The 26841-nt window shown below is 51.0% G+C and overlaps 1 protein-coding gene and 1 long non-coding RNA gene across 2 annotated transcripts in view; one reads left to right on the top strand and one right to left on the bottom strand.

The window, feature by feature from the left end:
• Nucleotides 1-14897, top strand: part of LOC132399508 (uncharacterized) — a 31605-nt gene extending 16708 nt beyond the window's left edge. Inside the window, exons 2-4 of the long non-coding RNA XR_009514013.1 lie at nt 10363-10447; nt 11259-11424; nt 12817-14897. This is a non-coding gene — a long non-coding RNA (uncharacterized LOC132399508). The remainder of the gene's footprint in view (nt 1-10362; nt 10448-11258; nt 11425-12816) is intronic.
• The window catches only part of LOC132400062 (rho guanine nucleotide exchange factor 2-like), a 569765-nt gene that overhangs the window by 83436 nt on the left and 459488 nt on the right, over nt 1-26841 (bottom strand). Inside the window, 1 exon segment of the mRNA XM_059981145.1 lies at nt 15077-15239. Within this exon segment, the coding sequence (XP_059837128.1) occupies nt 15077-15239 (163 nt within the window).

The following is a 26841-nucleotide window of genomic DNA, read 5'->3' on the forward strand; positions in this document are numbered from 1 at the left end:
GGCCGCTGTGGACTGCGCGTGTTCCTTTTCAATAGTTACCCGGGCACGAACATACCCCCTAAACATTGCCAGGCAGTCTGCCCGGGGAGATCCTCCCGCCACCCGTTTCCAAGACCCACGGATGGCGGATTTCGCCAGCCCCAGGAGCAAGTTGACCAGGACATCCTCATCCCTCCATGCCCCCTTCCTTACTGGATGACCATATATAAACAGGGTGGGACTAAAATGCAGCCAGAAGGCGAGAAGCAGCCCACGCAAATATGCAAAAAGAGGCTGCAGCCTCACACACTCCATGTACATGTGGTACACGGTCTCCTCCAGCCCGCAGAAGTGGCAAGTGGGTGGGAAGTCCATGTACAAACTGAAAAACTTATTGCAGGGCACTGCCCTATGCAGTACCCTCCAGCCGAGATCCCCCCGGTGCATGGGAAGAACCCCGGCGTAAAGGGACTCCCAGTGGGGACCCTCCTCACCTCTGGGTGGAAGGACTGACCGCCATGGCGTGTCGGGACGGTGTACAAGGGCAAGGAAGTGGAGGATGTGGAGTAGCAGCCCATACAGATACCTCCTACTTGCATCCCTGAATGGGACTGTGGGTATCGATGAGAGACGGCTCAAGTTGTGTGGATACGGCTCCCGGAGAAGATTGCGGGGTCTGGGCCCAACCAGCAGCTCGGCCTGAGTCGGTCCACACAACTGAGCCGCACCGACAGCCACTGAGGTAGGGCAAGGGCCGGCCAGGACCCCGCCCTCCGCCTGAGGAGGGGATTCCCGGCCTGAGGCGACCATGTTCCAGACTCTCAGTAGGTCCTGATAGAAGCCGGGCAGACTCCGCAAAGCAGTACGGCTGACACCCGCCGGTGGTAGCCGCATGTCTTCATGAAGACAGCAGCCCCTCCGGAGGAAGAAAGTCGCCAACACGTGCCACCTGGGAGTGTGCTCGGTGTACAGGAATCTCTGCAGAGTCCTGAGGCGGAGAGCCGCCAGCTGCGTTCGGACGCACACCAGCGACTGTCCGCCCTCTTCCACTGGGAGACTCAAGACCGCTGCAGAGACCCAGTGTCTCCTGTTGCCCCAGAAGAAGTCCACCAATTTCCTCTGCAGTCTTGCAACAAACGGGGCAGGAGGGGCCAAGGTGACCATCCGATACCACAACATGGAGGCCACCAGCTGGTTTATGACCACCACCCTGCCTCGATAGGAAAACACTCTGAGAAGGCCTGACCAGCGCCCCAGCCGGGCCATGACTTTCATCTCCAGGTCCTGCCAGTTCGCCAGCCAGGTCTCCCCAGAAGGACTCAGGTAGACTCCCAGATAGAGGAGACGCCTAGTACTCCACTCAAAAGCTCTCATCTCCTCCGGCAGGGAGTCCACCTGCCACTGACCCACTAAGAGTCCGGAACATTTCGCCCAGTTGATCCTGGCGGAGGATGCTGCCAAGAAAACGTCTTGGCACTCGCGCATCCTCTGCAGGTCATTGGGATCTGTCATCATGAGGATTACATCATCGGCGTAGGCTGAGAGGACGACCTCCGTGTCCGGTTCACGCAGAACCAGACCTGTCAGCCTTCGCCGTAGGAGGCTCAGGAATGGCTCGACACAGATCGCATACAATTGACCGGACATGGGGCATCCCTGACGTTCTCCTCTCCTGAATGGAATGGGCGCTGCCAGTGATCCATTGACCTTAACAAGGCACTCTGCGGCAGAGTATAGGAGCTGAACTTGGGCCACAAAGTGTGGTCCGAGCCCAAAGGCCTGCAGAGTGCCCACCAGGAAACTGTGGTCTACCCGGTCAAACGCCTTCTCCTGGTCAAGAGAAAGAAACGCTGCCCGGGACCCAGTCTCCTGGTGCAGGTGGATCAGGTCCCGTACTAAGTGGACATTGTCCTGGATGGAGCGGCCCGGGACTGTGTAAGATTGGTCAGGATGAATCACCTGTCTCAGTACTGAACCAAGACGGTTGGCCATTGCACGGGCGAAGATCTCGTAGTCCGCGCACAAGAGGGAGACCGGGCGCCAGTTCTTTAGCAGGCGAAGGTCTTCCTTCTTGGGCAGCAGGACCACGACAGCTCTCCGCCATGAGAGGGGCATTTCCCCGGTGGCTAGGCTCTTCCCTAGAACAAGGCTGTAATCGACCCCCAGGACATCCCAAAAAGCCTGATAAAACACTACACTCAGACCATCTAAGCCAGGGGATTTACCCCTCTGGAGTTGCCGAAGGGCAGTAGACAGCTCCTCCCCAGTCAGGGAGGCGTCCAGACGCGCTGCGTCATCAGGGCTGACCTTTGGCAAATCTTCCCAGACCTCACTGCACGCCCCCGCATTTGACGGATCCGGTGAGAATAAGGACCGATAGAAAGTGCGGACTTCTTCGATAATTTCGTCAGGATCCGTGATGGAGGAGCCATCAGCAGCCAGTAGCTCCACCAGCTGCTTTTGAACTCCCCGCCACTTCTCCAATAAGTAGAAGAAGGGTGAGCCGCGGTCCAAATCTTGCAGCATTTGGATCCGCGACCTCACATACGCACCTCGGGACTGCTGAAGCTGCAGATTCCTGAGTGCATCCTTCTTCTCCTGGTATTCCTGCCACGTTTGATGGTCTCCACCGGTCGGACCAAGACGGGACTCTAGGTCAAGCAACGCTCTCTCAAGCCGCTCAATCTCAGAGCCCCGCCTCTTTGTCGACCCCCTAGTGTACTCTGGACATAAAAACCGGATGTAGCCTTGCCCACATCCCACCACAGTCGTAGGGAGCCAAACTCTCTCCGTCTCCCTCTCCAGATGGCCCAGAACGCTCGGAATGAATCCCGGAATCGGCTGTCCTCCAGCAGCCGGTTGTTAAAGTGCCAATACCCGTCCCACCCGAGGGTGCAGAGGAGTAAATTCCATCCACACAAGGTGATGATCCGAGCACGACACCGGCCGCATGGAGGACGCCGACACGCGGGAGACATAAGCCCGAGAGATATACAGGCGGTATATCCGGGAACCCCCCCTCTAGATCTTCTGGAGAAGGCGCTAGAGTCGGGGTGAAGATTCCGCCAGCTGTCCACCAAGTCAAAGGAGCCGACTAGCTCCTTTAACTTTTTCGCCGATGCCGGGTCGCGTTGGAGGCCCGAGCGGTCCTCCACCTCGAGGGTACAGTTGAAGTCTTCCCCGAGGATGACGCAGTCCCCCGGGTCGATGGAACTCAGCAAGGTGGACAGCTGACAGAATAGGCGCGTCTGCATCACCCCACGCCTCGGAGCGTACACTTTGACAAAATGCAGCGGTACTCCATCCAGGCGCACAGCCAGGTGGAGCAGACGGCCGGGCACAACATCTTGGACTCCTACGATTTCTGGCCAGAAGGTTGGGGCGAACAGGATCGCCACCCCACTAGAGTTGGAGCTAAGGTGACTCATGTAGACCCCGCCCTGCCACTCCAGGAGCCAAGCGGACTATTCCCCCGGGGTGGTATGGGTTTCCTGCAGGAAACTCACCGCGTATCTCCCATCCCTGAGGACTGAGAGATTGTTATATCTGCGGAGAGAGCCCCTGCTACCGTTTACATTGAGACTAGCTATGGTAACTTTCATGTGGGGAGCACACTAGGCCTCAGCACCAGTCCCCTTCCCACTGAGAGTGATGAGCCGCACTATCCCAAAGAAAACCAAGAATATCCTTTGCTTTCTGGGCCCGACTGCTACCATCGCTAACCTGTGACCCACCATTTCCCGAAGGAGCGAGGCTGCTTTTCATCCTGATGTCCCGCACCAGGTCATCCAGGAAGGATTTCAGCTGCCGCCTGTCATTCCCTGACACAGCATTCCCCTTCCCCTTCCCCTTCCATCTGAGGATGACCCTCAGGGACTTCACCAGCCTCGGCATGCTAGGCCAGCGAAGCGAGGCTAGTTTAGGCCGATGCTTTGCACCAACGGAGGAGTGAATAAACTCTCTGATCTCCTCCACAGGTATCAATGGGGACTTCTCTGGAGGGGTGAGGATGTCCATTGTCTCGCTGTCAAATGAATCCCCCTCCAACCCCTCACTGCAGACAGATCCCCCAATGTCCTCCTCAGGTGGTGTATAAGGTGGCTGCCCCTGTAACCTACACTGCACAGTGGGTACCTCCCCTATACCTTCCCGCTCCACCGTCGCATCAGTCTTACCCACAGTTGCGACGATGGAGGGAAAATCCCAAGGGACTCCCTGCAGGCCATTAGTTGATGGGGTCGGCATGCAGGTTACATCACCCTCCCCAGGAGACAGGCATGAAGGGGACCCCAGCAGCTCTGGCCCAATGGATTCACCGGCAGCCTGATGCTGACTGTGAGAGAGCCTGGTCTCCTCTCCACCTGTACTACTTAATACATTTGCCTCCAGGGAGGCGCTGACTGCTAAGTCCTGGGTGGAGGGGTCCAGGTCTGTTTTAGGTGTGCAAACAGGCCCAGCACTAGCTTCATGCACAACCACACCACCCACCCCAGGACTGGTGTCTACATCTGGGGATTCAGGGTTAGACACAACTCCCACCCGGATCCCCACCCCTTTCTGGGACTCCCCCTCATCTGCATTCTCTGCCCTCTTGGGGGAACAATCCCATCTCCTCTTCAAGCCGGAGGAGCACACAGGTGCGGAATTCACCGACAGCGCGGTACTCTCCGCTCCTATCGCCCCGTCCAACCGTACGCTTCCCCGAGCCTCCCTCCCCACCTCAGGGCAAATGGGCGTGAGCTCTGCGGTCTCGGGGGCCGACTTCTTCACGTGTTTCGACTTCTTCCTCGCTTTCTTGCCCCGCCCGGACTCCACTCCGTCCCTCGCCTGAACCTCCCCACACGTAGCCCCAGGATCACCCGCCTGAACCACAGGGGTAGGAGCAGACGTAGGAATAGGGGCAGGGTTAGAGACAGGGTCAGGGGCAGGAGCAGGGGTTGGCACAGGTGTTGGAGTAGGGATGGGATCAGGGGCAGAGGTAGCTGGGGCACTGGTTCCCGAAGTGGACTCCCTGGGTTTTCGGGTGCTAGGACAGTCCCTCCGAAAGTGCCCCACCTCCCCGCACGCATGGCACCGTGGGCGCTCAGAGCTCCAATACACCTGATAATCTACCCCCTCGTGCCGGACAGTAAACCGGCCCTCAACTTCATCCTCCCTTTCCAGTTTCATGAATACCTGTCCCCGGAAAGAGATTACGGTCCGGAGGGTGCGCCTCCTGAATTTGTGCCTGATGGCAGTTATCTCTGACCGTACTTGCCCCAAGCAGGCCAATGCGGGAAGCAGGTCCTCGTTGGGGATGAAAAGCTGTACGTGACCGAGGACGATGCGTTGTGTGGGAGCTGTCACTAGCTCCATCTGTAAAAAGATGTTCTCCACCGTGATCCCTCTACTGAGGGCCCGATGCACCAACTCATCATTCCTCAGGTAAAACACCGCCTTCCCGAACTCCTTCTCAGTGGCCAAAACACCATCTCTCCCCAACAAGTCCTCCATAGCCTCCGCACACTTTTCCAGGGTAGTTCCAGTTCGCAAAATACATTGCACCCCGCGTTCAACTTTCACCGTCCGAAACAGGGCGTTGTCTGAGGCCGGAGAGGCAGCCGCCTTTGCATAACTCCCCGAAGGCCTGCGACTCCCTGTAGACTGGTCCGGCATGTTACTTGTGTGTCCGAACCGAGAATGATACGGTGGTGCTGGTTAGAAAGTCCTGGAGCGAGTGGAGTAACTGGCGGGAAAAGTTTGTACTCGACGGTACCTTGCTGGCTCCGTGCCAGAAATTCCAACGCCAGGAAAGGCTCCGTGAGTCCTGTAGAAACTTCCAGGCCGTGAGAGGTCGAGACGTCTCAAACGACGGTTCGGCTCCAACACCGAACGAGAATCCCGACGATAGAGATGGAAGGAGGTTGCCCCGATGTCAGTGGGGACAAACAACGGCGTTTGCCTCCGGTTTTTGGAGCGAACCTGCTTCCTGGCGAGTTGCCAGCGGCCATAGCTGGGTGCTACGCAGTTCGAAGCCGTCAACGAACCCCGTCCAAACTGGCAGAAAAACTCCAAACAAAGCTTCCACTCTAAACCAGCCGCTCACTTAGATGTTCAAGGGACGTTGCAAACCAATTTCCAAGTAATTCAAGACCTTCATAAAGTAGTTTTTCCCCGTTTTCTCCCAGCGCAATCAGAACAGCTCCACTCTGTGTCTGACCCTGGGAGTGTGTGATGGGACAGTGTGGAGGGAGCTTCACTCTGTGTCTGACCCCGGGAGTGTGTGATGGGACGGTGTAGAGGGAGTTTCACTCTGTGTCTGACCCCGGGAGTGTGTGATGGGACGGTGTAGAGGGAGTTTCACTCTGTGTCAGACCCCAGGAGTGTGTGATTGGACGGTGTAGAGGGAGCTTCACTCTGTGTCTGACCCTGGGAGTGTGTGATGGGACGGTGTAGAGGGAGTTTCACTCTGTGTCTGACCCTGGGAGTGTGTGATGGGACAGTGTGGAGGGAGTTTCACTCTGTGTCTGACCCCGGGAGTGTGTGATGGGACGGTGTAGAGGGAGTTTCACTCTGTGTCAGACCCCAGGAGTGTGTGATTGGACGGTGTAGAGGGAGCTTCACTCTGTGTCTGACCCTGGGAGTGTGTGATGGTACGGTGTGGAGGGAGCTTCACTCAGTGTCTGACCCCGGGAGTGTGTGATGGGACAGTGTAGAGGGAGTTTCACTCTGTGTCTGACTCCAGGAATGGGTGATGGGACGGTGTGGAGGGAGTTTCACTCTGTGTCTGACCCCGGGAGTGTGTGATGGGACAATGTAGAGGGAGTTTCACTCTGTGTCTGACTCCAGGAGTGTGTGATAGAATGGCATGGAGGAAGCCTCACTCTGTCTGACCCTGTGCCATGTCTGGCCCGATGAATGTGTCTTTCTGTCTCTTGCTATTCTCTATCTCCTGTGCCGACTGTGGCAGTGACAGACAGCAGCACGTGCCTCAGGCTGTTGTTGTGCAGCCAGTTGTCAAAGTATCAGTTAACAATTGGCTAATTGGCATACAGCAATTGCTGCTGCGCCCGCCCTGGCCAAATGCTCCTTTAAGTCCCGTGCTTGCGGAGAGGTACAGACCCATTGCATCATCTCAGTGAGTCTCTGGTGGGGCATGCAGGGAGGGGATTGGGGAGTCTGAAGCGAGGGGGCGGAGCGATCGTTTTGCACAACGATCCAAGCTCTTCCCAGCTCGGAGTTGCCAAAAGGACACATGCTGTCGGGAACAACATTCACAAACCACTCAGAGACAAAAATAACTCATAGAAACATCAGGAGCTGGCGGGGTGGGGAGTGGTAGTGGTCTGTTTGTTAAACAACAAATCAGAGAGCGGGGGGGAGACCATAACACCACACAAAATGCTGGAGGAACTCAGCAGGTCAGGCAGCATCTATGTAGAAGAATAAACATTTCACGTTTTGGGCCATAACCCTTATCCAAATGCTGTTTTTTGAATGGCCATAGGGTCCAGCAAGGCTAGGGGAGGTTTCATGGGTGGGGCAGGGTTAGTCAAGTTAATAAAACGTAGCCAGCATGTGGCTAACTGCAGTCAGAGGGCCGAGATGCCATACCAGTCAGGCAAAGACTGGTCCTCCTGTCCTCTCCTCAGCGTCTCCCACTCCACCCAGGTGTTAGGCTGAGAGTTATGGTCACGCTCTATAAACCCCACCCAGGTCTAACCCATAACCAGGAGCCTCTCAAACACCTCTATTGTATCTGCCTCCACCACCTCCTCAGGCAGGGCATCCTCCACGCTGAGTGAAAAAATCTCCCACAGAAAACTGCTTGAACTTTGCCCTCCGTATCAAGAGTCTAGAAACAAGATTCTGACTGTCTACTCTATCTGTGCTTCTCATACAAGACATAACAATCACAACACGGAAACAGGCCATCTCGGCCCTTCTAGTCCGTGCTGAACGCTTACTCTCACCTAGTCCCACCAACCCGCACTCAGCCCATAACCCTCCATTCCTTTCCTGTCCATATACCTATCCAATTTTGCTTTAAATGACAATATCGAACCTGCCTCTACCACTTCTACTGGAAGCTCGTTCCACACAGCTAGCACTCTCTGAGTAAAGAAATTCCCCCTTGTGTTACCCTTAAACTTTTTCCCCCTAACTCTCAAATCACGTCCTCTTGTTTGAATCTCCCCTACTCTCAATGGAAAAAGCCTATCCACGTTAACTCTATCTATCCCCCTCATAATTTTAAATACCTCCCTCAACCTTCTACGCGCCAAAGAATAAAGACCTAACTCGTTCAATCTTTCCCTGTAATTTAGGTGCTGAAACCCAGGTAACATTTTAGTAAATCTTCTCTGTACTCTCTCTATTTCGTTGACACCTTTCCTATACCTTATAAAATTCCATCAGAACTGCCCCATTCCCCCACTGTTCCTGAGAAGTTTGTCCAACTTCTCATTATAGCTGGTGCTCTCAAACCTAGGCAGCATCCTGGTGAACCTCTCCAACAGCCTCCATATCCTCCCGGTAATGGGGAGAATTGAACTTAATATTCTAGATGTGGCCTAACGGGAGTTTTATAAAGCTGTAACATGACGTTCTGACTCCTGGGGAACACTGAGGAACAGAGGGACCTTGGTGTGTAACAGCAAGGATCTCCAAAGATGACTGCACTGGTAGATAAACCAGTCTTCATTTGCTGGCACAAAGGCATGGGGATTATAGTTCAACTTATTTCAACTTTATAAACAACTGGTCAGGCCACAGCTGGAGCACTGTGCAGTTCTGATCACCGCACCAGAAGGAAGCGACTGCACTGGAGAGGGGGTAGAGGGCTTTCCACAGGACGTAGTGTTTCAGTTACAAGAGAGATGCAGAAAAGGTTGGTTCTGTTCTCCCTGGAACGGAGAACCATAAGACATTCGGTCAAGTGACTCTGCTCTGCCATTTGATCATGGCTGATTTATTGCCCCTTTCAATCCAATTTGCATACCTTCTCCCTGTGGCCTTCAATGTCCTTACTAATGAAGAAATTATCAATCTCCACTTTAAACATACCCAATGACTTGGATTTCACAACCACTTGTTGCAATGAATTCCGTAGATTCACTGCCATCTGGCTAATAATTCTTTCTCATCTCTTTTCTAAATGAATATCCCTTGATTTAGAGGCTGCAACCTTTGGTGTTAGGCTCCCCCCTATGTCCACTCCATCTACATAGAGTACAGGCTCAGAGGCATCAAACACCCCTCATTCCTGGGATAATTCTCGTGAACTTCTGCACTCTCTTCAATGTCAACACATCCTTTTTTTAAAGATCGGAGGGCCAAACATGCTGTCAATTCTCCAAGTGTGGTCTGAAGAATGCCTGAGAAAGCTTTGGCGTGACAGCCATGCTTTTTCATTCTAGACCCTGTGAAATGAATGACATTCCATTTCTCTTCGTTACCACTGACTCAACCTGCAAGTTAACCTTCAGGGAATCCTGCACTAGGACTCCTAAGTCCCTTTACATGACCAATTTCTGAATTTTCTCCCCATTTAGAAAATAGTCCAGACCTTTATTATGAGGGTACAGATAGGACAGATTGCAGGAAACTTCACCCCGTATCAGAGGCAGGGCACAGATAGAGTCACAGAACCCTACCGCACAGAAACAGGCCAACCTGCACTGGGATCATTGCCACCCCATCCAAATTTCTTCTAAACGTTGAAATCGACCCCACATCTAACACTTGTGCTGACAGCTCACTCCACACTCTCACCACCCTCGGAGTGAAGATCCAGCCTCACCCAACCCCAGTGGACAAAGCCTGCTAGCATTTACCCTATCTACCCACCTCATAATCGTGCATACTTCCCCTCAGTTTTCTATGTTCTAGGGAATAAAGTCCCAATCCAGTTAACCTTTCCCTATATCTCAGTTCCTCAAGTCCCAGCAAAATTCGTGTAAATTTTCTCTGCACTCTTTCAACCTCATTTACACCTTTCCTGTAGGTAGGTGACCAAAACTGCACACAATACTCCAGATTAGGCCTCACCAACATCTTACGCAACTTCAACATCACATCCCAACTCCTGTACTCAGTACACTGATTTATGAAGACCAATGTGCCAAAAGCTTTCTTTACTACCTTGTCTACCTGCAACGCCACTTTCAGGAATGATGAGTTTGTATTCCCAGATCCCTCTGTTCTACTGCACTCATCGCCCTGCCCACCCTGGCTGCTCCTCTAAAGTGCAACACCTCACACCATTAGAATTCACCTGCTATTTTTCAGACCTGTTTTCCCAGCGGTATGGAAACCGGACCTTCGGCCTGACCGGCTTCTTGCGGTCAAGTGCATACGCTCTAAAGCACTTCTCTGCTGATGGGATCTTACTGTGCATATTAGGGAAGCGCGAGGGCTTGGTGGAACGCGAGCGAAGTCAGACGCCGTGGAAGACGGTCAGGACAAGAATGGACTCAGCTTCTGGAGAGTAAGTTTGGGCCCCCGTTTCAGTGCTGGGCTGTGGGGGGGGTTAATGGAATTTCCATGTCAGTGGCAATTCGGACAGGCTGAGAAGGCAGGATGGTCTGCAGGCAGAAGGTGAAATGATTAAAGCCTTAGTGCGTCGGCAGGTCAGCTGTGGGTCTGCGCCAGGCCAGGCCTCAGACTGAATTCCAGTGTCTGGGCGTCACTGGCTGCTTTCACAACCTCTCATAACTGTTTACAGGATAAAGGGCAGGCAGCCTGACGTGTCATAACATACACACACAGCCAACAGCTGGGGAGAAAGGAGGCATTGTCTCAGGCTGAGCAGCTGTGAAGTGAAAGCAGCGGGAGGGGAGGGTGAGTGCAGAGGAGTAAGTGAGTGAGGGGAGGCAAGGAGCTGGGGAAGGGGGAGGGGCGAGGGGAGGGAGGGGGAGGGGCGATGGGGAAGCGCGAGGGGGAGGCATGAGGACGGGTGGAGAGGGTGGAGGGGGTAGGGGAGGAATGGGGCAAGAGGGAAGGTGAGGAGGAGAGGGGAGAGGCAGGAAGCACAGGGAAGGGAATGGAAGGGGGAATGGAGTGGGGAGGGTGAGTGCTGAGTGTGGAGATGTGGAGTCGAAAGAGGGTTGAAGGGGAAGATTTGGGAGGGGTGAGTAGGGAGATGGGGAGGGTGTGAGGGAGTGTGGAGAGGGGATGAGGGAGTGGGTTGGGAAAAGGGTGATGTGTGAGTGGGGGAGATGGTGGGAGGGAACAAATGGGACTGAGGGCGAGGGGGGGAGCTCCTACACCCATCCATCGACACCTCTACTTCTCTGAAGGGGATCGAAGATCAGCACTTGTACAAACGTCACTTGGCACAGAACTGCCCGAGTTGTGGGTCGAACAGACTGGTGCCTGGCAGCCGGAACCCATGCCAACCCCACAGCGCAGCACAACTCCCAGAGAGCGAATATGGCAGAGTCACCACAGCCTCATTGCAGACGGGTGAGGGGGTGACGGGTGCCGAGTGGTGGGGGTGAATGCTGTAGCTAAACACTCAGTGCCACGGTCACAGAGCACAGGGCTGCAGGGAACGGGTCTGTCACTGTATAACACCGGGGTACGGTACCGGTGGGGACGGGTCTGTCACTGTGTAACACCGGGGTACAGTACCGGTGGGGACAGGTCTGTCACTGTGTAACACCGGGGTACGGTACCGGTGGGGACGGGTCTGTCACTGTATATCACCGGGGTACGGTACCGGTGGGGACAAGTCTGTCACTGTATAACACTGGTGGGACGGGTCTGTCACTGTATAACACCGGGGTACGGTACCGGTGGGGACTGGTCTGTCACTGTATAACACCGGTGGGATGGGTCTGTCACTGTTTAACACCGGGGTACGGTACCGGTGGGGACTGGTCTGTCACTGTTTAACACCGGGGGGGGGGGGGTCTGTCACTATATAACACTGGGGGGGGGGGGGAAACGGGTCTGTCACTGTGTAACATTGGGGTATGGTACTGGTGGGGACGAGTCTGTCACTGTATAACTGGGGTACAGTACTGGTGGGGACAGGTCTGTCACTGTATAATACTGGGGTACGGTACCGGTGGGGACAAGTCTGTCACTGTATAACACTGGTGGGACGGGTCTGTCACTGTATAACACCGGGGTACGGTACTGGTGGGGACAGGTCTGTCACTGTATAACATGGGAGATGGATCTGTCATTGTATAACACCGGGGTACGGTACTGGTGGGGATGGGTCTGTCACTGTATAACTGGGGTATGGTACTGGTGGGGATGGGTCTGTCACTGTATAACTGGGGTATGGTACTGGTGGGGATGGGTCTGTCACTGTATAACACTGGGGGGGGGGACGAGCCTGTCACTGTATAACACTGGGGGGGGGGATGGGCCTGTCACTGTATAACACTGGGGGCAGGCGGGTCTATCACTGTGTAACACTGGGGTACGGTACTGGTGGGGATGGGTCTGTCTCTGTATAACACGGGGGATGGATCTGTCACTGTATAACACTGGGGGGGGGACGGGCCTGTCACTATATAACACTGGGGGGGGGGGAACGGGCCTGTCACTGTATAACACTGGGGGCAGGCGGGTCTATCACTGTGTAACACTGGGGTACGGTACTGGTGGGGATGGGTCTGTCTCTAACACTGGGGGGATGGATCTGTCACTGTATAACACTGGGGGGGGTTTGTAACTGTATATCACTGAGGGAAGTCTGTCACTGTATAACACTGGGGGGTTCTGTCACTGTATAGCATGGGGAACAGGTCTGTCACTGTGTAACACTGGGACACAGTATTGTATTACACTCTCTCACTGCTCTTTCCTTTTGTACATTATGGGTTTTCATTTACTTTCCAGTGATCAGCACGGCAATTTGAGGATCTGGAGAGCTTTGGGATCTGAGAACTCAGGCATCCTCTCCCGCCATTTGCTATTTTCAAATATCGGTGTTGTGAATGTCCGTGCCCTTGGGATTGACTAGTTGTCCGCTTACCAATGGCTCTGACTGACGGCTCCTTTCGTTTCCTGTTCTCACTAACCCCTGACTTACACATTGAGCTGCTTTGTATTTCTTCTTTCGACAGTACACACACACACACACACACACAGACAGAGGAACCGTTTGATCTGTCTGCCTTACGGAACTCTGAAGGCTGTCGGGAGTGCTTGTATAAAATCATCAGGGGCAAAGATAATGTGGATGGTCACAGCCTTTTTCCTCAGTGCAAGTCAGATCAGCAGCTACAGGAAACGTTTGGTGCAGGTCATTACCGCTCAAGGAGGTTTGACCAGTTATCGAATACAAGGGTTCATGTGTTTTTTCCAGCCTGGACAGTGAATGATTGAACAACATGTTCAATAAAGACATGAAAAGTACAATTAGCTTAGGCAGATTGTGTTTGTCTACTATAGTCACTTAGATGAAGATCAGAATACATTTAATGAGTAATTAATGCAGAAAACCAGGTTGCAAAGGGTTCATGTACTGTTTCTTGCAACTGTAAGCTCTTTACAGAGCGGTGCAGATGTGAAATACCCTGGTAGAGGCAGACATACTAGGGACATTTAAGAAACTCTTAAGACAGCAGATGGAGGATGGAAATAAAGAAGGGCCATATGGGAGGGAAGTGTTAGATCCTAGAGTAGGTTAAAAGGTCAGCACAACATCATGGGCCGAAGGGCCTGTATACTTTATGTACACCCACCAGCTCCCCCCAACCCCTATCAACCCTGCTTGATGCCTAAAAATAACTCAGTGGTTGAATGCATTTTCTCCCTGTCACAACAATTCTGCCTCAGGATGTTCCAAGCACTCTGTAAATGACGAATCCTGCCCAAGCATTTTACCCAGAACTGACGTCAGGCTGACTGAGTTTCAGAGTTCCCCTACACTCCTCACCTCTCCTGTTACATACGCTCCTGTCTAGACAACAGGGACAGTTTCACAACCCAGAGAATTATTGAAGAACAATGTTCTTAAAACTGCGATGGGAGGTATCAGGAACAGGGCATTTGTTCCTGTTTTACCCCTTTGCACCTTTGTAGTCAGTTGTAACAATAATTTCTACATCGGCTGTAACTCCTTTCCCAGTAATTGGACAGGAAGTGACTTAGACGTTCAGATCTGTCAGATTTTGCCAGAACTGTTTCTGCCCAAGCCACATTTATTTCTGCTTCTCCCTTGTGGTTATTTTTAGTGACTGTCTTTGCCATTGAACTTTACTTAGCTAATCAAGGATTATCCCTCACTGCCCCATGCATTTTCTAATTTTCCCTTGCCAATACCACATGCTCTTCACCAACCAGGGCAGTGCCCACCCTCTCAACATCTGGGCTGTCCACCAGCAATGCTCGCACACATCTGGGGAGCAAATGAACAAAGTCTGTCCTCTCAACATCTGGTCTGCAGACCAAGCAAGGCCCACCCTCAACATCTGGGCTGACAACAGCTGTGTTGTGAGGACACCAACTTCTAACAATGGTCACAGGCCGTCAATGGGGTAACAGGGCAGAGTTCGTGTGTTTAGAAAGCCAACTCTGCAATCCCCAAGTTTGAATCCCGTCAGAGATTATGGAGAAACTTCAAATAGATCTCACCCTCCCAGACTCAGGACCCAAACACTCCATCCCCATGGCTTCTCAGACCACTGCCTTCCCTCTGTCCCTTATCTGCTCTCTCCCTGCCCCCTCACTCTGCCAGTCCTCTTTCCCTCCCTCTGCCCCTTCATGCCCTCAGTCTCCCTCCTCCCTCTCTTCTCCCCTGCTCTTCCCTCATTCCCCTGACCCTCCCTCCTCCCCATCTTTTTGCTTCTCCCTCAATTGCCAGACCCCTCTCTCCCCTCACTTCCTGGATCCTCTTTCCCTCACTCCTCTGCCCCTCTCTCTCCTCACCCAAGCCTCCCTCATTCCCCTGCCCCCTCTCTCTCTCCTGTCACGCTTCTTCCACCCTCCACAGATTCATCCTCTCTTTCTCCCTCCCTCCCACTTCTCTCTCAGACCCAAACTCACTCACTCACTCTCTCCCCCCCCCTTGATCTCCAGACCCCTCTCTCATCCCACTCTCTATAGCCCCTCTCTCCCTCCATTCTTTGACCCCTCTGCTGGGAGATGGACTCACTGGGGCAGACGAAGGCCTCCTTGGTGATGATGCTCTTGTTACAGGCATAGCACAGGGTGTTTCCCGAGACGGTGATGGAGGTGAAGAGGTGCCCATTGGTGATCCTGGTCTCCCTCTCCTTCGCCTCCTTCTCTCGCTCCTTCTGCTTCTCTCGCTCCTTGTTCTGCAAGACGAACACAGCGGGTCAGGACCAGGCGACTGCTGGCCAACACCACTGCCCCCAGTAACGGCATCTCAACGTGCCCCTCAACCCCTCAACGTCCCCACCACTTCTGACAGGGAGCAGGCATCATCCGCGGACACGCACCTACCTTACCGAGCAATCCTCCCCACACAGAAGTATCATATCCCGTTCTGGTCAGTTCTTCAAGAAAATTAATCCTAAAGCAGTTAGTATATGATGACATCTATATAATTTGGTAATAAATTTACGTTGACATTGAGCAGCAGGGGCAAGCTAGGCGGCACCTGGAGTACAGGGTCCCCCTGTTACAGGGAGGATGAGAGGCTGTGAAAAGGTTCACCATGAGGCTACCTGGATTAGAGAGCATGCGCTATGCAGAGAGACTGGGCAAACCTGAGTGGTGCAGAGGCTGACGGGAGACCTGATAAAGGTTATAAAAGGGATACATAGGCTAGATAGAGCATGGCCACCTTGAGGGAGAACTGCAGGCGGATGATGTCAGTGGTGGGGAGAGCTGTGCCCACTACTCTCTGAAGCCTTGTGTCCTATACCAGGCAGTCAGCATAATACCTTCTACATTACATGTCCCACTGGAGTGGCAGAAGCTGATGGAAAACGTGATTTGAATTTGTAAGTTTATTGAGGCACAAATGGACAATTTGCTGTCTTTTACATGTCTAATACTAGAGGGCATGCACTGAAGGAGAGAGGGGCAAGTTTAAGGAGATGTGCAGGGTAAGGTTCGTTGCACAGAGTGCTGGGTACCTGGGGTGGTAGTGGAGGCAGACACAATAGAGACATTTGAGACAGGCACAGCAATCTGCAATGAACAGACCGATATGGACCACGTGACAGTAAAAGGGTTAGTTTAGTTAGGGAACATACACAAAGTGCTGCAGGAACACTATGGAGAGGAAAAGAGAACCAACGTCAGGGGCTTGAGTTCTTCCAGCATTTCTATGTCGCTCTGGATTTCCAGCACCTGCAGAATCTCTGGTGTTTATAGCTTAATTTGGTGTTTAATTGCTTGTTTAATGAGTTCAGTGTAACATCCTGGGCAAAGGGCTGTACTCGCTCTATGATCTGTAAATTGCTTCCTGTCATTCATTCTTCTGTCCAAAGAACAAACTTCACACCTCTCAGCTTCAAACACTGCCTGGAACCTCCCTCAACTCTCCTGCAAACAAGTTACCCACAGTGGCCCCTGTCCTTCAATCCTCTCCCAGCTGCAGACTGGGGACACAGGAGACAGCAGACACTAGGATGTGGGTCAAGGCCACAAGACAGTGGTGGAATTCAACGGGGTCTCCAGACACTTCCGGAACTTCGAACGCTGAACAGAATAGCCGAAGAACAAACCCTTCGTCCCATCATCTTATGCTGAACCAATTAATGATGCTTGCTTACACTAAGCCCTCCATTTCCTGTACATTCATGTGCCTAACTAAGAGCTTCTTAAACAATTCGATTGTATTTGTCTCCACCGTCACCTCTGGCAACTCATTCCAGTCATAGACCCAGCCCCCACTCTCTTTGTTAACACTTACCCTGCAAATTTCCTTTGAAAATCCCCTCTCACCCTAAATGTATCAGACATTTCCAACCTGTGAAAAAGACACATCCATGTCTTTCATATAAATACCCTCAGCCTCCATCACACTGGAGGAAACAATCCATTTGTCCACCTTCTTCCATCTCAGGCAGCACCCTGAAAACTTTCCTCAGGCCCTCCACATCCTTCCCGTAATAAGGCAGCCAGAACTGAACGCAAAGACAGCACGCTCACGAGCACAGTGCTCCACAGCACCAGCAAACCACGTTCAATTCCAGTCCTGACCAAGGGTCTCGGCCCGAAACGTCGACATCGCTTCTCCCTATAGATGCCGCCTGGCCTGCTGTGTTCCACCAGCATTTTGTGTGTGTTGTTTCAATTCCCAGTGCTGTCTGTAAGGAGTTTGTACCCTCTCCCTGTCACCACCCGAGTTTCCTCACACATTCCAAAGAGGTACGGGTCAGGGTTAGTATGTTATGGGAGTGACACTGGCAAGCTGCCCCCAGCACATCCTCGTACCGTGTTGGTCACCGACACAACACATTTCACTCTGTACTCCGATGTACATGCGACAAGTACAGCTAACCTTTGACCTCACCTAGCTACAGCAACAGCTTCAGTTCCCTGGCTGCTACTGCTTCCCCTTCACCATCCAGTCCTCATACACTTGCATTCTCTGTCAGGAAAAGCCTCGGGGCTCTCTGCTTCTTTCTGGACAACAGACCCAGACAGTGCCCCTCCACCACCGACTGGTTCTCACCCTCAACAACATCTCTTTTGCTTCCTCCTACTTTCACCACACCAGCAGTGTTTCCATGGGTACCTGCGTGGGTCCCCTTTTACACCTGCCTTTGGGCTAGCTTCGTGGAACAGTCTACATTTGAGGGGCTTCCCCAACTCCTTCTGCACTCCGTCAACAACTGCATTGGTGCTGCTTTCTGCACCCATGCCAAATTCATCAGCTTTAACTACATCATCACCAGCTGCTCAAGTTCACCCAGTGCATTCTCGACACTTCCCGCACTGTCCCGACCTGCAGGGCCTCTGGAGAACGGATAAGGCCTGGGGCCCACAGGGCATAGAAACCCTTGAGATCAATCCCTGCCTCAGGGGATTTTTTTTTGTACATCAGTAGTAAAGTTTATTCATTTTATAAAAATTATACCCAGGAGTAAAATGCATTGCAAGAAATTTTCATACTCATGTCATTTTGTCAATACATTCAGCAACACACACGAAATGCTAGAGGAACTCAGCAGATTCTGTGGTGGGAATTTTTTAAATGGACATTTTGGGCTGAGACGCTTCATCAAAACTTCAAGAGGGTACCCAGGTGAAAGTTCATAGTCTGAAACTGTGACTGTTTATTCCCTTCCAATACAGTAGCGCTAGAAAGTTTGTGAACCCTGTAGAACTTTTCCTGTTTCTGCATTAATGTGACCTAAAATGTAATTAGATCTTCATGCAAGTCCTACACTAGATAATGAGAACCCAATAACACACAAAAACAGCATACTTGTTCATTTCAAAAGCAAGAGAAAATCTGCAGATTCTGGAAATCCAAGCAACACACACAATGTTGGAGGAACTCAGTGGGCCAGGCAGCAGCTATGGAAAAAAAGTACAGTCGACATCTTGGGCCGAAACCCTTCGGCAGGACATTAATTTACTTATTGAGAAAAATGGCCCACTATTACATGGAAAAAGTATGTGAACTTTTGCTTTCAGTAAACTTGTGTAACCCCTGTGTATAGCAATAAATTAACCAAACAATTCCGGAAACTGTTGATCAGTCCTGCACATTGGCTTGGAGGAATTTTAGACCATTCCTCCTTACAAAACCGCTTCAATTCTGGTGGGCTTCCTTGCATGAACTGCTTGCTTCAGGTCCATTTCTATGGGATTAAGCTCAGGACTTTGACATGGCCATTCCAAAACATCAATCTTCATTTTAAACCATTCTGTTGTTGATTTACTCGTCTTTCACATCATCGTCTTGTTGCGTTATCCAACATTAATTAAGCTTCAGGTGATAGACTGCTACCCTGCCATTCTCATGTAAAACATCTTGATACAATTTTGAATTCAACGATTTCAAGCTGTCCAAGCCCTGAGGCAGCAAAGCCAACCGAAACCATGATGTTCCTTTCACCATGCTTCACAGTTGGGATGAGGTTTTGGTGTTGGTGTGCAACACCAATTGCTGTTTTCCTCAAAACATAGCAATGTGCATTTATGCTAACAAGATCAACTTCTGTCTCATCTGCTCACAGAATACTGTCCCAGAAGCATTGTAGAACATCCAGGTGGTCTTTTGCAAACTTGAGACCTGCAGCAATGTTTTCTTTTCATTCGTTTTCAGTGTTTTTCTTATAGTGGACACATGAACAAAGATTTTAGCAAGTTCTAGAGATTTCTGCAGGTCTTCTGCTGTTACCCTTGGGTTCTTTTTCATCTCCTTCAGCATTGCACGTTGTGCTGTTGGTGTGACCTTCACAGGATGCCAGCTCCTAGGGCAGGGGTCAGCAACCTTTACCACTGAAAGAGCCACTTGGACCCGTTTCCCACAGAAAAGAAAACACTGGGAGCCGCAAAACCCGTTTGACATTTAAAATGAAATAACACTGCATACAACGTTTTTTTTGCCTTTATGCTATGTATAAACAAACTATAATGTGTTGCATTTATGAAATTGATGAACTCCTGCAGAGAAAACGAAATTACATTTCTGCATGCAACAAAAACATTTTGAACTCCGAAAAAAAGACGTTGGGTTGAAAGTTACTTTTAAGTAAAATATTCAATGTCTATTTGAGTCCTTCTTGTATTTATGAAAAACGCCGAACTTAAATTTTCCGCCAGCAGCAAACCAAAAATAACGTCAGCCAGCTGTCATCCTGAAAAATGAAAGGACTATTTCACTGAACAATGAAAAAATATGAATATAAGTAAAATAATAGGCAATTAAAATATTTATCATACTTGGTTAATGGGATTTCTGCTCCTGGACCTCAGCGCACAGCGTCTGCACATCAGGGCTGTATGATGTCACCTTCATCTTTACACAGGATCGCAAGCTGTCATCTGTGAGGTTTTCAATATCACTCCATTTGTGTTTCTGAGCAAGAACGGCCTTCTGACGGGCAACATCTTCAAGGTCTGCTGTCAAGCGTCTAAACTTGGACACCCATATGTCTTTGTCGGCTATGTCGGCCAGTTCCATCTCAAGATCAGGTTGACTCACACCTGCCAATGCAGTCGTATTCAGTAGGGAAGGATCGATGCTTAAGGGAGTGACCGGGAAGGATAATGTGTTTTTTTCCTCTCTGAACTCACAGAAGCGTTTCCCAAACGATGTTTGCATTGCGATGATTGCAGAATGTAAATACTCCGAAATTATCATGTCGTGACCTTGTTTGAACTCTCTCAAATTGGGGAAGTGAGACAAAGTGCCTTTCTGTAAATCTCTGGCAAGCACTGTCAACTTGCGCTCGAATGCCAAAACATCCTCCAACATGTGCAGGGCTGTACGTCCTTTCCCCTGAAGAGCTGTGTTCAGCGTGTTCAGGTGCGCTGTCATGTCTACCATGAAGTGTAGCTTTTCCAGCCACTCTGGCTGTTCCAGCTCAGGAAAGGTGAGCCCTTTGCTGCGCAGGAAAGTTTTCACTTCTTCCAGACACGCGACAAAGCGTTTCAGCACCTTCCGTCTGGACAGCCAGCGATAAAAACACGTTGTAGCGGTGTCAGTAAACTGCAGTCAAAGATAGCTTTATTCGAACTAAACAGCCTTGCTTTTAAGCCTCCCTCAACCCAGCCCCCATGGACGCAGATGCTGCAAAAGACGCGTACTCACAAACCCCCGTAGGCTATCTCCCTTAGCCGGAATGCTGGCTAATTGTGAGCCGTTTCGGATGTGGCAGGAAATGTGTCGCTACACTTAGGTTGTACAAGATCACCATAATTACATTTCAAAAGCTAACAAACTAACATAAAATACATTTTAATTAAATACTGACCAATTATTTCCCAAAGCCACAGGGAGCCGCAGCACAGAGGTGAAAGAGCCACAAATGGCTCGGGAGCCGCAGGTTGCCGACCCCCGTCCTAGGGAGAGTAGCAACAGTACTGATTTTCCTCCATTTGGAGACAATTTCTCTTACTGCCAACTGATGAACTCTCAGGTCTTTAGAAATGCTTTTCCAGCTTGATGCATCTCTAGTATTGCTCTAAGATCCTCTAAAAGTTGTTTTGATCGAGGCATGGTGCACATAAAGAGATCTTCTTGAGAAGAGCAAGCTCCATCAGTAAGCTGACTTTGTGTGTCTTTTTAATATGGCAGGGCAACTCTACAACCCACAACTCCAATCTCATCCCATTGATTGGAACACCAGACTCCAAAGAGCTTTTGCATAAGGTTCACATACTGTTTCCAACCAATACATGTAATTTTGGATAATTTCCCTCAACAAGTAAATGAACAGGCATATGTTTTTGTGTTATTTATTTAATTGGGTTATCTTTATCTAGTTTTAGGATTGGCGTGAAAATATGATCACACTTTAGGTCATATTTATGTAGAAATTGAGAAAGTTTTACAGATGTCACAAACCTTCTAACAGTGCTGTAGATACTGCCTGACCCGCTGAGCTTCTCCAGCATTTCTGTAAGCTGCTCAAGACTTCTAGCATCTGCAGAAGCTCGTATGTCATGCCAACACGTTTAGTTAAAGCACTGCACCATGGTCATGACCCTAAGGGGCAATAATAGCTCTTTGCTATCCAAGGAGCTTCCCCACCTGCCTAAGCCCCTTCAAGCGAGCCTAGACCCAGCCCACCTCCACACGGCATTAGAGGGGACAAAATTGACCTTTGGTGTGCTCCAATAGCCCTGCGGTATGGAACATGCCCATATGCTGTAACTCCCCCTCCTGCCGTGCTGGGGGGGGGGGGGGGGGAGGGGGAACAAGCCAGAGGAATGAAGCACCTGTGAGCCTCTGCCTTCCCCATCACAAGGAGCCGCTCTGCCATCTCATCGATCAGTGTTTCCCACTGACAGGTGGCCCAGGAGAGAGGTCGCCTTCACAAACAAAGTCGTCCCCTCATTCTACATTCACCCCACACAATCAAAACTACTTGCAAAACCTATTTCTGCAGGTTGAAACTGAGGGTGGGTGAAGACACTTGGGAATCCCACGCACACTTTCTGATGGAGAGAGTCTCGGGTATTATTGAATCTGGAACTACCGTTTGAGAAACTAACTCTACCATCGCTACATCTTCCCCTCATCCTCCCACCCAACACACCCTTCACTCCCTGCCCCATCAAGGTGAACGGCTTAGTCCTAGTCCTCTGGATGAATCAGTGAGCACAGGTCTCACAGGAGAAGGGAGAGGCAGACAGCAGAGGAAGCGGGAATCGGGGCAAAGAGGATGGAGCTCGGAGGGTGAGGGAAGAGAGTCACCGAGTCACATAGGATGGGAACAGGTCCTTCAGCCCAATTAGTCCATGCTGACCAAGATTCCCATTCTAGGCTAGTCCCATCTGCCTATGTTGGGCCCATATCCCTCTGAACCTTTCCTATCCGTGTACCTGTCCATATCCCTCTAAACCTTTCCTATCCGTGTAGCTGTCCATATCCCGCTAAACCTTCCCTATCCGTGTCCCTGTCCGTATCCCTCTAAACCTTTCCTATCCATGTACCTGTCTGTATCCCTCTAAACCTCTCCTATCCGTGTACCTGTCCGTATCCGTCTAAACCTTTCCTATCCATGTACCTGACCATATCCCTCTAAACCTCTCCTATCCGTGTACCTGTCCGTATCCCTCAAAACCTTTCCTATCCATGTACCTGTCCGTATCCCTCTAAACCTCTCCTATCCGTGTACCTGTCCGCATCCCTCTAAACCTTTCCTATCCGTGTACCTGACCATATCCCTCTAAACCTCTCCTAACCGTGTACCTGTCCATATCCCTCTAAACCTTTCCTATCCGTGTACCTGACCATATCCCTATCCGTGTACCTGACCATATCCCTCTAAACCTTCCCTATCCGTGTCCCTGTCCATATCCCTCTAAACCTTTCCTATCCGTGTAGCTGTCCATATCCCGCTAAACCTTCCCTATCCGTGTCCCTGTCCGTATCCCTCTAAACCTTTCCTATCCATGTACCTGTCTGTATCCCTCTAAACCTCTCCTATCCGTGTACCTGTCCGTATCCCTCTAAACCTTTCCTATCCATATACCTGACCATATCCCTCTAAACCTCTCCTATCCGTGTCCCTGTCCGTATCCCTCTAAACCTTTCCTATCCGTGTACCTGACCATATCCCTCTAAACCTCTCCTATCCATGTACCTGACCATATTCCTCTAAACCTTTCCTATCCGTGTCCCTGTCCGTATCCCTCTAAACCTTTCCTATCCGTGTACCTGTCCGTATCCCTCTAAACCTTTCCTATACCTGTACCTGCCCAGGTACATTTTAAATGTTATTATTGTACCTGCTTCAACCACTTCCTCTGGCAGCTCATTCTATATACTGACCCTCAGGGTGAAGAAATTGCCCCTCAGGTTTCTGTTAAACTTTGCCCCTCTCACCTTAAACCTGCGCCCTTGAGTTCTTGATTCCCCAATTGAGGACAGGGGAGTTAGGAGGTGAGTGAGGTGTTGTGGAGGGAGAGCAGGCAAATGTGATCCTCAGACCTGCAAACTATGGGCTGCTGATGTGTGTGGTACCTTTGAGAGCATTATCTCAGGAACACCAAGTGCCCACTCTCACCTCTTTTCCATATAACCATATAACAATCACAGCACGGAAACAGGCCATCTCGGCCCTCCTAGTCCGTGCTGAACTCTTAATCTCACCTAGTGCCACCTACCCGCACTCAGCCCATAACCCTCCACTCCTTTCCTGTCCATATACCTATCCAATTTTACCTTAAATGACACAACTGAACTGGCCTCTACTACTTCTACAGGAAGCTCATTCCACACAGCTATCACTCTCTGAGTAAAGAAATACCCCCTCGTGTTTCCCTTAAACTTCTGACCCCTAACTCTCAAATCATGTCCTCTCGTTTGAATCTCCCCTACTCTCAATGGAAACAGCCTATTCACGTCAACTCTATCTAACCCTCTCAAAATTTTAAATACCTCGATCAAATCCCCCCCTCAACCTTCTACGCTCCAATGAATAGAGACCTAACTTGTTCAACCTTTCTCTGTAACTTAAGTGCTGAAACTCAGGTAACATCCTAGTAAATCGTCTCTGCACTCTCTCTAATTTATTGATATCTTTCCTATAATTGGGTGACCAGAACTCCACACAATATTCTAAATTTGGCCTTACCAATGCCTTGTACAATTTTAACATTACATCCCAATACTCAATGCTTTGATTTATAAAGACCAGCGTTCCAAAAGCCTTCTTCACCACCCTATCTAAATGAGACTCCACCTTCAGGGAACTATGCACCGTTATTCCTAGATCTCTCTGTTCCTCTGCATTCCTCAATGCCCTACCATTTACCCTGTATGTTCCTGTATGTTTCCTGAACAGAGTCTGGCTCATCTCCCTATAGCAACTGTCAGTTCCCCCCTCCTCCCCCACACACTTCATCTGTCTCTCGTTTCTCTTTCTCTGCCTCCATCTATCATCCAGCTGCCACTCCACCCATCTCCTCCCCTATTATCCTTCACCTCACACCTCTTCTCAATTCACCGCACTGGGAGGGGATTTACAGCAGAAATTAAACCTCACAATCACACGTAGAGCATGTACACACACACTCTCTCTCTCACACTCAGAGACAGCGAGACCTACACAGTCACAGAGTGAGAGAGAGAGAGAGAGAGAGAGAGAGACAGAGTGAGACACACACTCACTCACAGAGACAGAGCGAGAGACACACTCACACACACACACTCACAGAGAGTGACACAAATAAAAAGTGTCAGAGGCTGGTATTGAACCTGGATCTCTGAAGAAGAAAGGCAACAGCTCTACCTGTTTTACAGGGATTGTACAAACTGCTAGACCTTGCCAGTCTGGTATAGGGACAGTAGTGGCCTCCCATGCTTTGACTATGAGAGTTGGCACAGGGTAGGATGAGACGACGCTCTGAAAGATCGCTTTGACTCGGGGGGAAAACCTGACCTTCTGTAAACGACACACACACAGAGAGCTGAAGGTGTTTTCATCAGAGTCTTTGTAACAAGGAGCTGACTCATACTGAATTTACACATGTCCATCCCACACTGACCGTGAACAGAGAGCTTCAAACATCATCCTGCCCACAGAGACTGTGATGGGACGGTGTAGAGGGAGCTTCACTGTATATCTGACCCCGGGAGTGTGTGATGGGACGGTATAGAGGGAGTTTCACTCTGTGTCTGACCCTTTTTTTTATTACAAAATCCTTTATTACAAATATCGGTGCTATACAATATATACAAAACAGTGGCAAACACAATTACTGCACTACAAATAGACAATAGACATTACACCAGAATGTTGCCATCCCCATCCACGATGGCATTTACACCCCGCGGAGCCCAACGGTCTCGAAACTCCTCCAAGGCCGCTGTGGACTGCGCATGTTCCTTTTCAATAGTTACCCGGGCATGAACATATCCCCTAAACATCGCCAGGCAGTCTGCCCGGGGAGATCCTCCCGCCACCCGTTTCCAAGACCCACGGATGGCGGATTTTGCCAGCCCCAGGAGCAAGTTGACTAGGACATCCTCATCCCTCCTTGCCCCCTTCCTTACTGGATGACCATATATAAACAGGGTGGGACTAAAATGCAGCCAGAAGGCGAGAAGCAGCCCACGCAAATATGCAAAAAGAGGCTGCAGCCTCACACACTCCATGTACATGTGGTACACGGTCTCCTCCAGCCCGCAGAAGTGGCATGTGGGTGGGAAGTCCATGTACAAACTGAAAAACTTATTGCAGGGCATTGCCCTATGCAGTACCCTCCAGCCGAGATCCCCCAGACCCCGGGAGTGTGTGATGGGATGGTGTGGAGGGAGTTTCACTCTGTGTCTGACCCCGGGAGTGTGTGATGGGACGGTGTGGAGGGAGTTTCACTGTGTCTGACCCTGGGAGAATGTGATGGGACGGTGTGGAGGGAGTTTCACTCTGTGTCTGACCCCGGGAGTGTGTGATGGGACGGTGTGGAGGGAGTTTCACTCTGTGTCTGACCCTGGGAGAATGTGATGGGACGGTGTGGAGGGGGTTTCACTCTGTGTCTGACCCCGGGAGTGTGTGATGGGACGGTGTGGAGGGAGTTTCACTCTGTGTCTGACCCCGGGAGTGGGTGATGGGATGGTGTGGAGGGAGTTTCACTCTGTGTCTGACCCTGGGAGTGTGTGATGGGACGGTGTGGAGGGAGTTTCACTCTGTGTCTGATCCCGGGAGCGTGTGATGGGACGGTGTGGAGGGAGTTTCACTCTGTGTCTGACCCCGGGAGTGTGTGATGGGACGGTGTAGAGAGAGTTTCACTCTGTGTCTGATCCCGGGAGCGTGTGATGGGACGGTGTGGAGGGAGTTTCACTCTGTGTCTGACCCCGGGAGTGTGTGATGGGACGGTGTGGAGGGAGTTTCACTCTGTGTCTGACCCTGGGAGTGTGTGATGGGACAGTGTGGAGTGAACTTCACTCTGTGTCTGACCCCGGGAGTGTGTGATGGGACGGTGTGGAGGGAGTTTCACTCTGTGTCTGACCCCGGGAGTGGGTGATGGGATGGTGTGGAGGGAGTTTCACTCTGTGTCTGACCCTGGGAGTGTGTGATGGGACGGTGTGGAGGGAGTTTCACTCTGTGTCTGATCCCGGGAGCGTGTGATGGGACGGTGTGGAGGGAGTTTCACTCTGTGTCTGACCCCGGGAGTGTGTGATGGGACGGTGTGGAGGGAGTTTCACTCTGTGTCTGACCCTGGGAGTGTGTGATGGGACGGTGTGGAGGGAGTTTCACTCTGTGTCTGACCCCGGGAGTGTGTGATGGGACGGTGTGGAGGGAGCCCACCTTTGTT

The sequence above is a fragment of the Hypanus sabinus genome, chromosome 9 (genome assembly GCF_030144855.1).
Source record: "Hypanus sabinus isolate sHypSab1 chromosome 9, sHypSab1.hap1, whole genome shotgun sequence".
Taxonomy (NCBI): domain Eukaryota; kingdom Metazoa; phylum Chordata; class Chondrichthyes; order Myliobatiformes; family Dasyatidae; genus Hypanus; species Hypanus sabinus.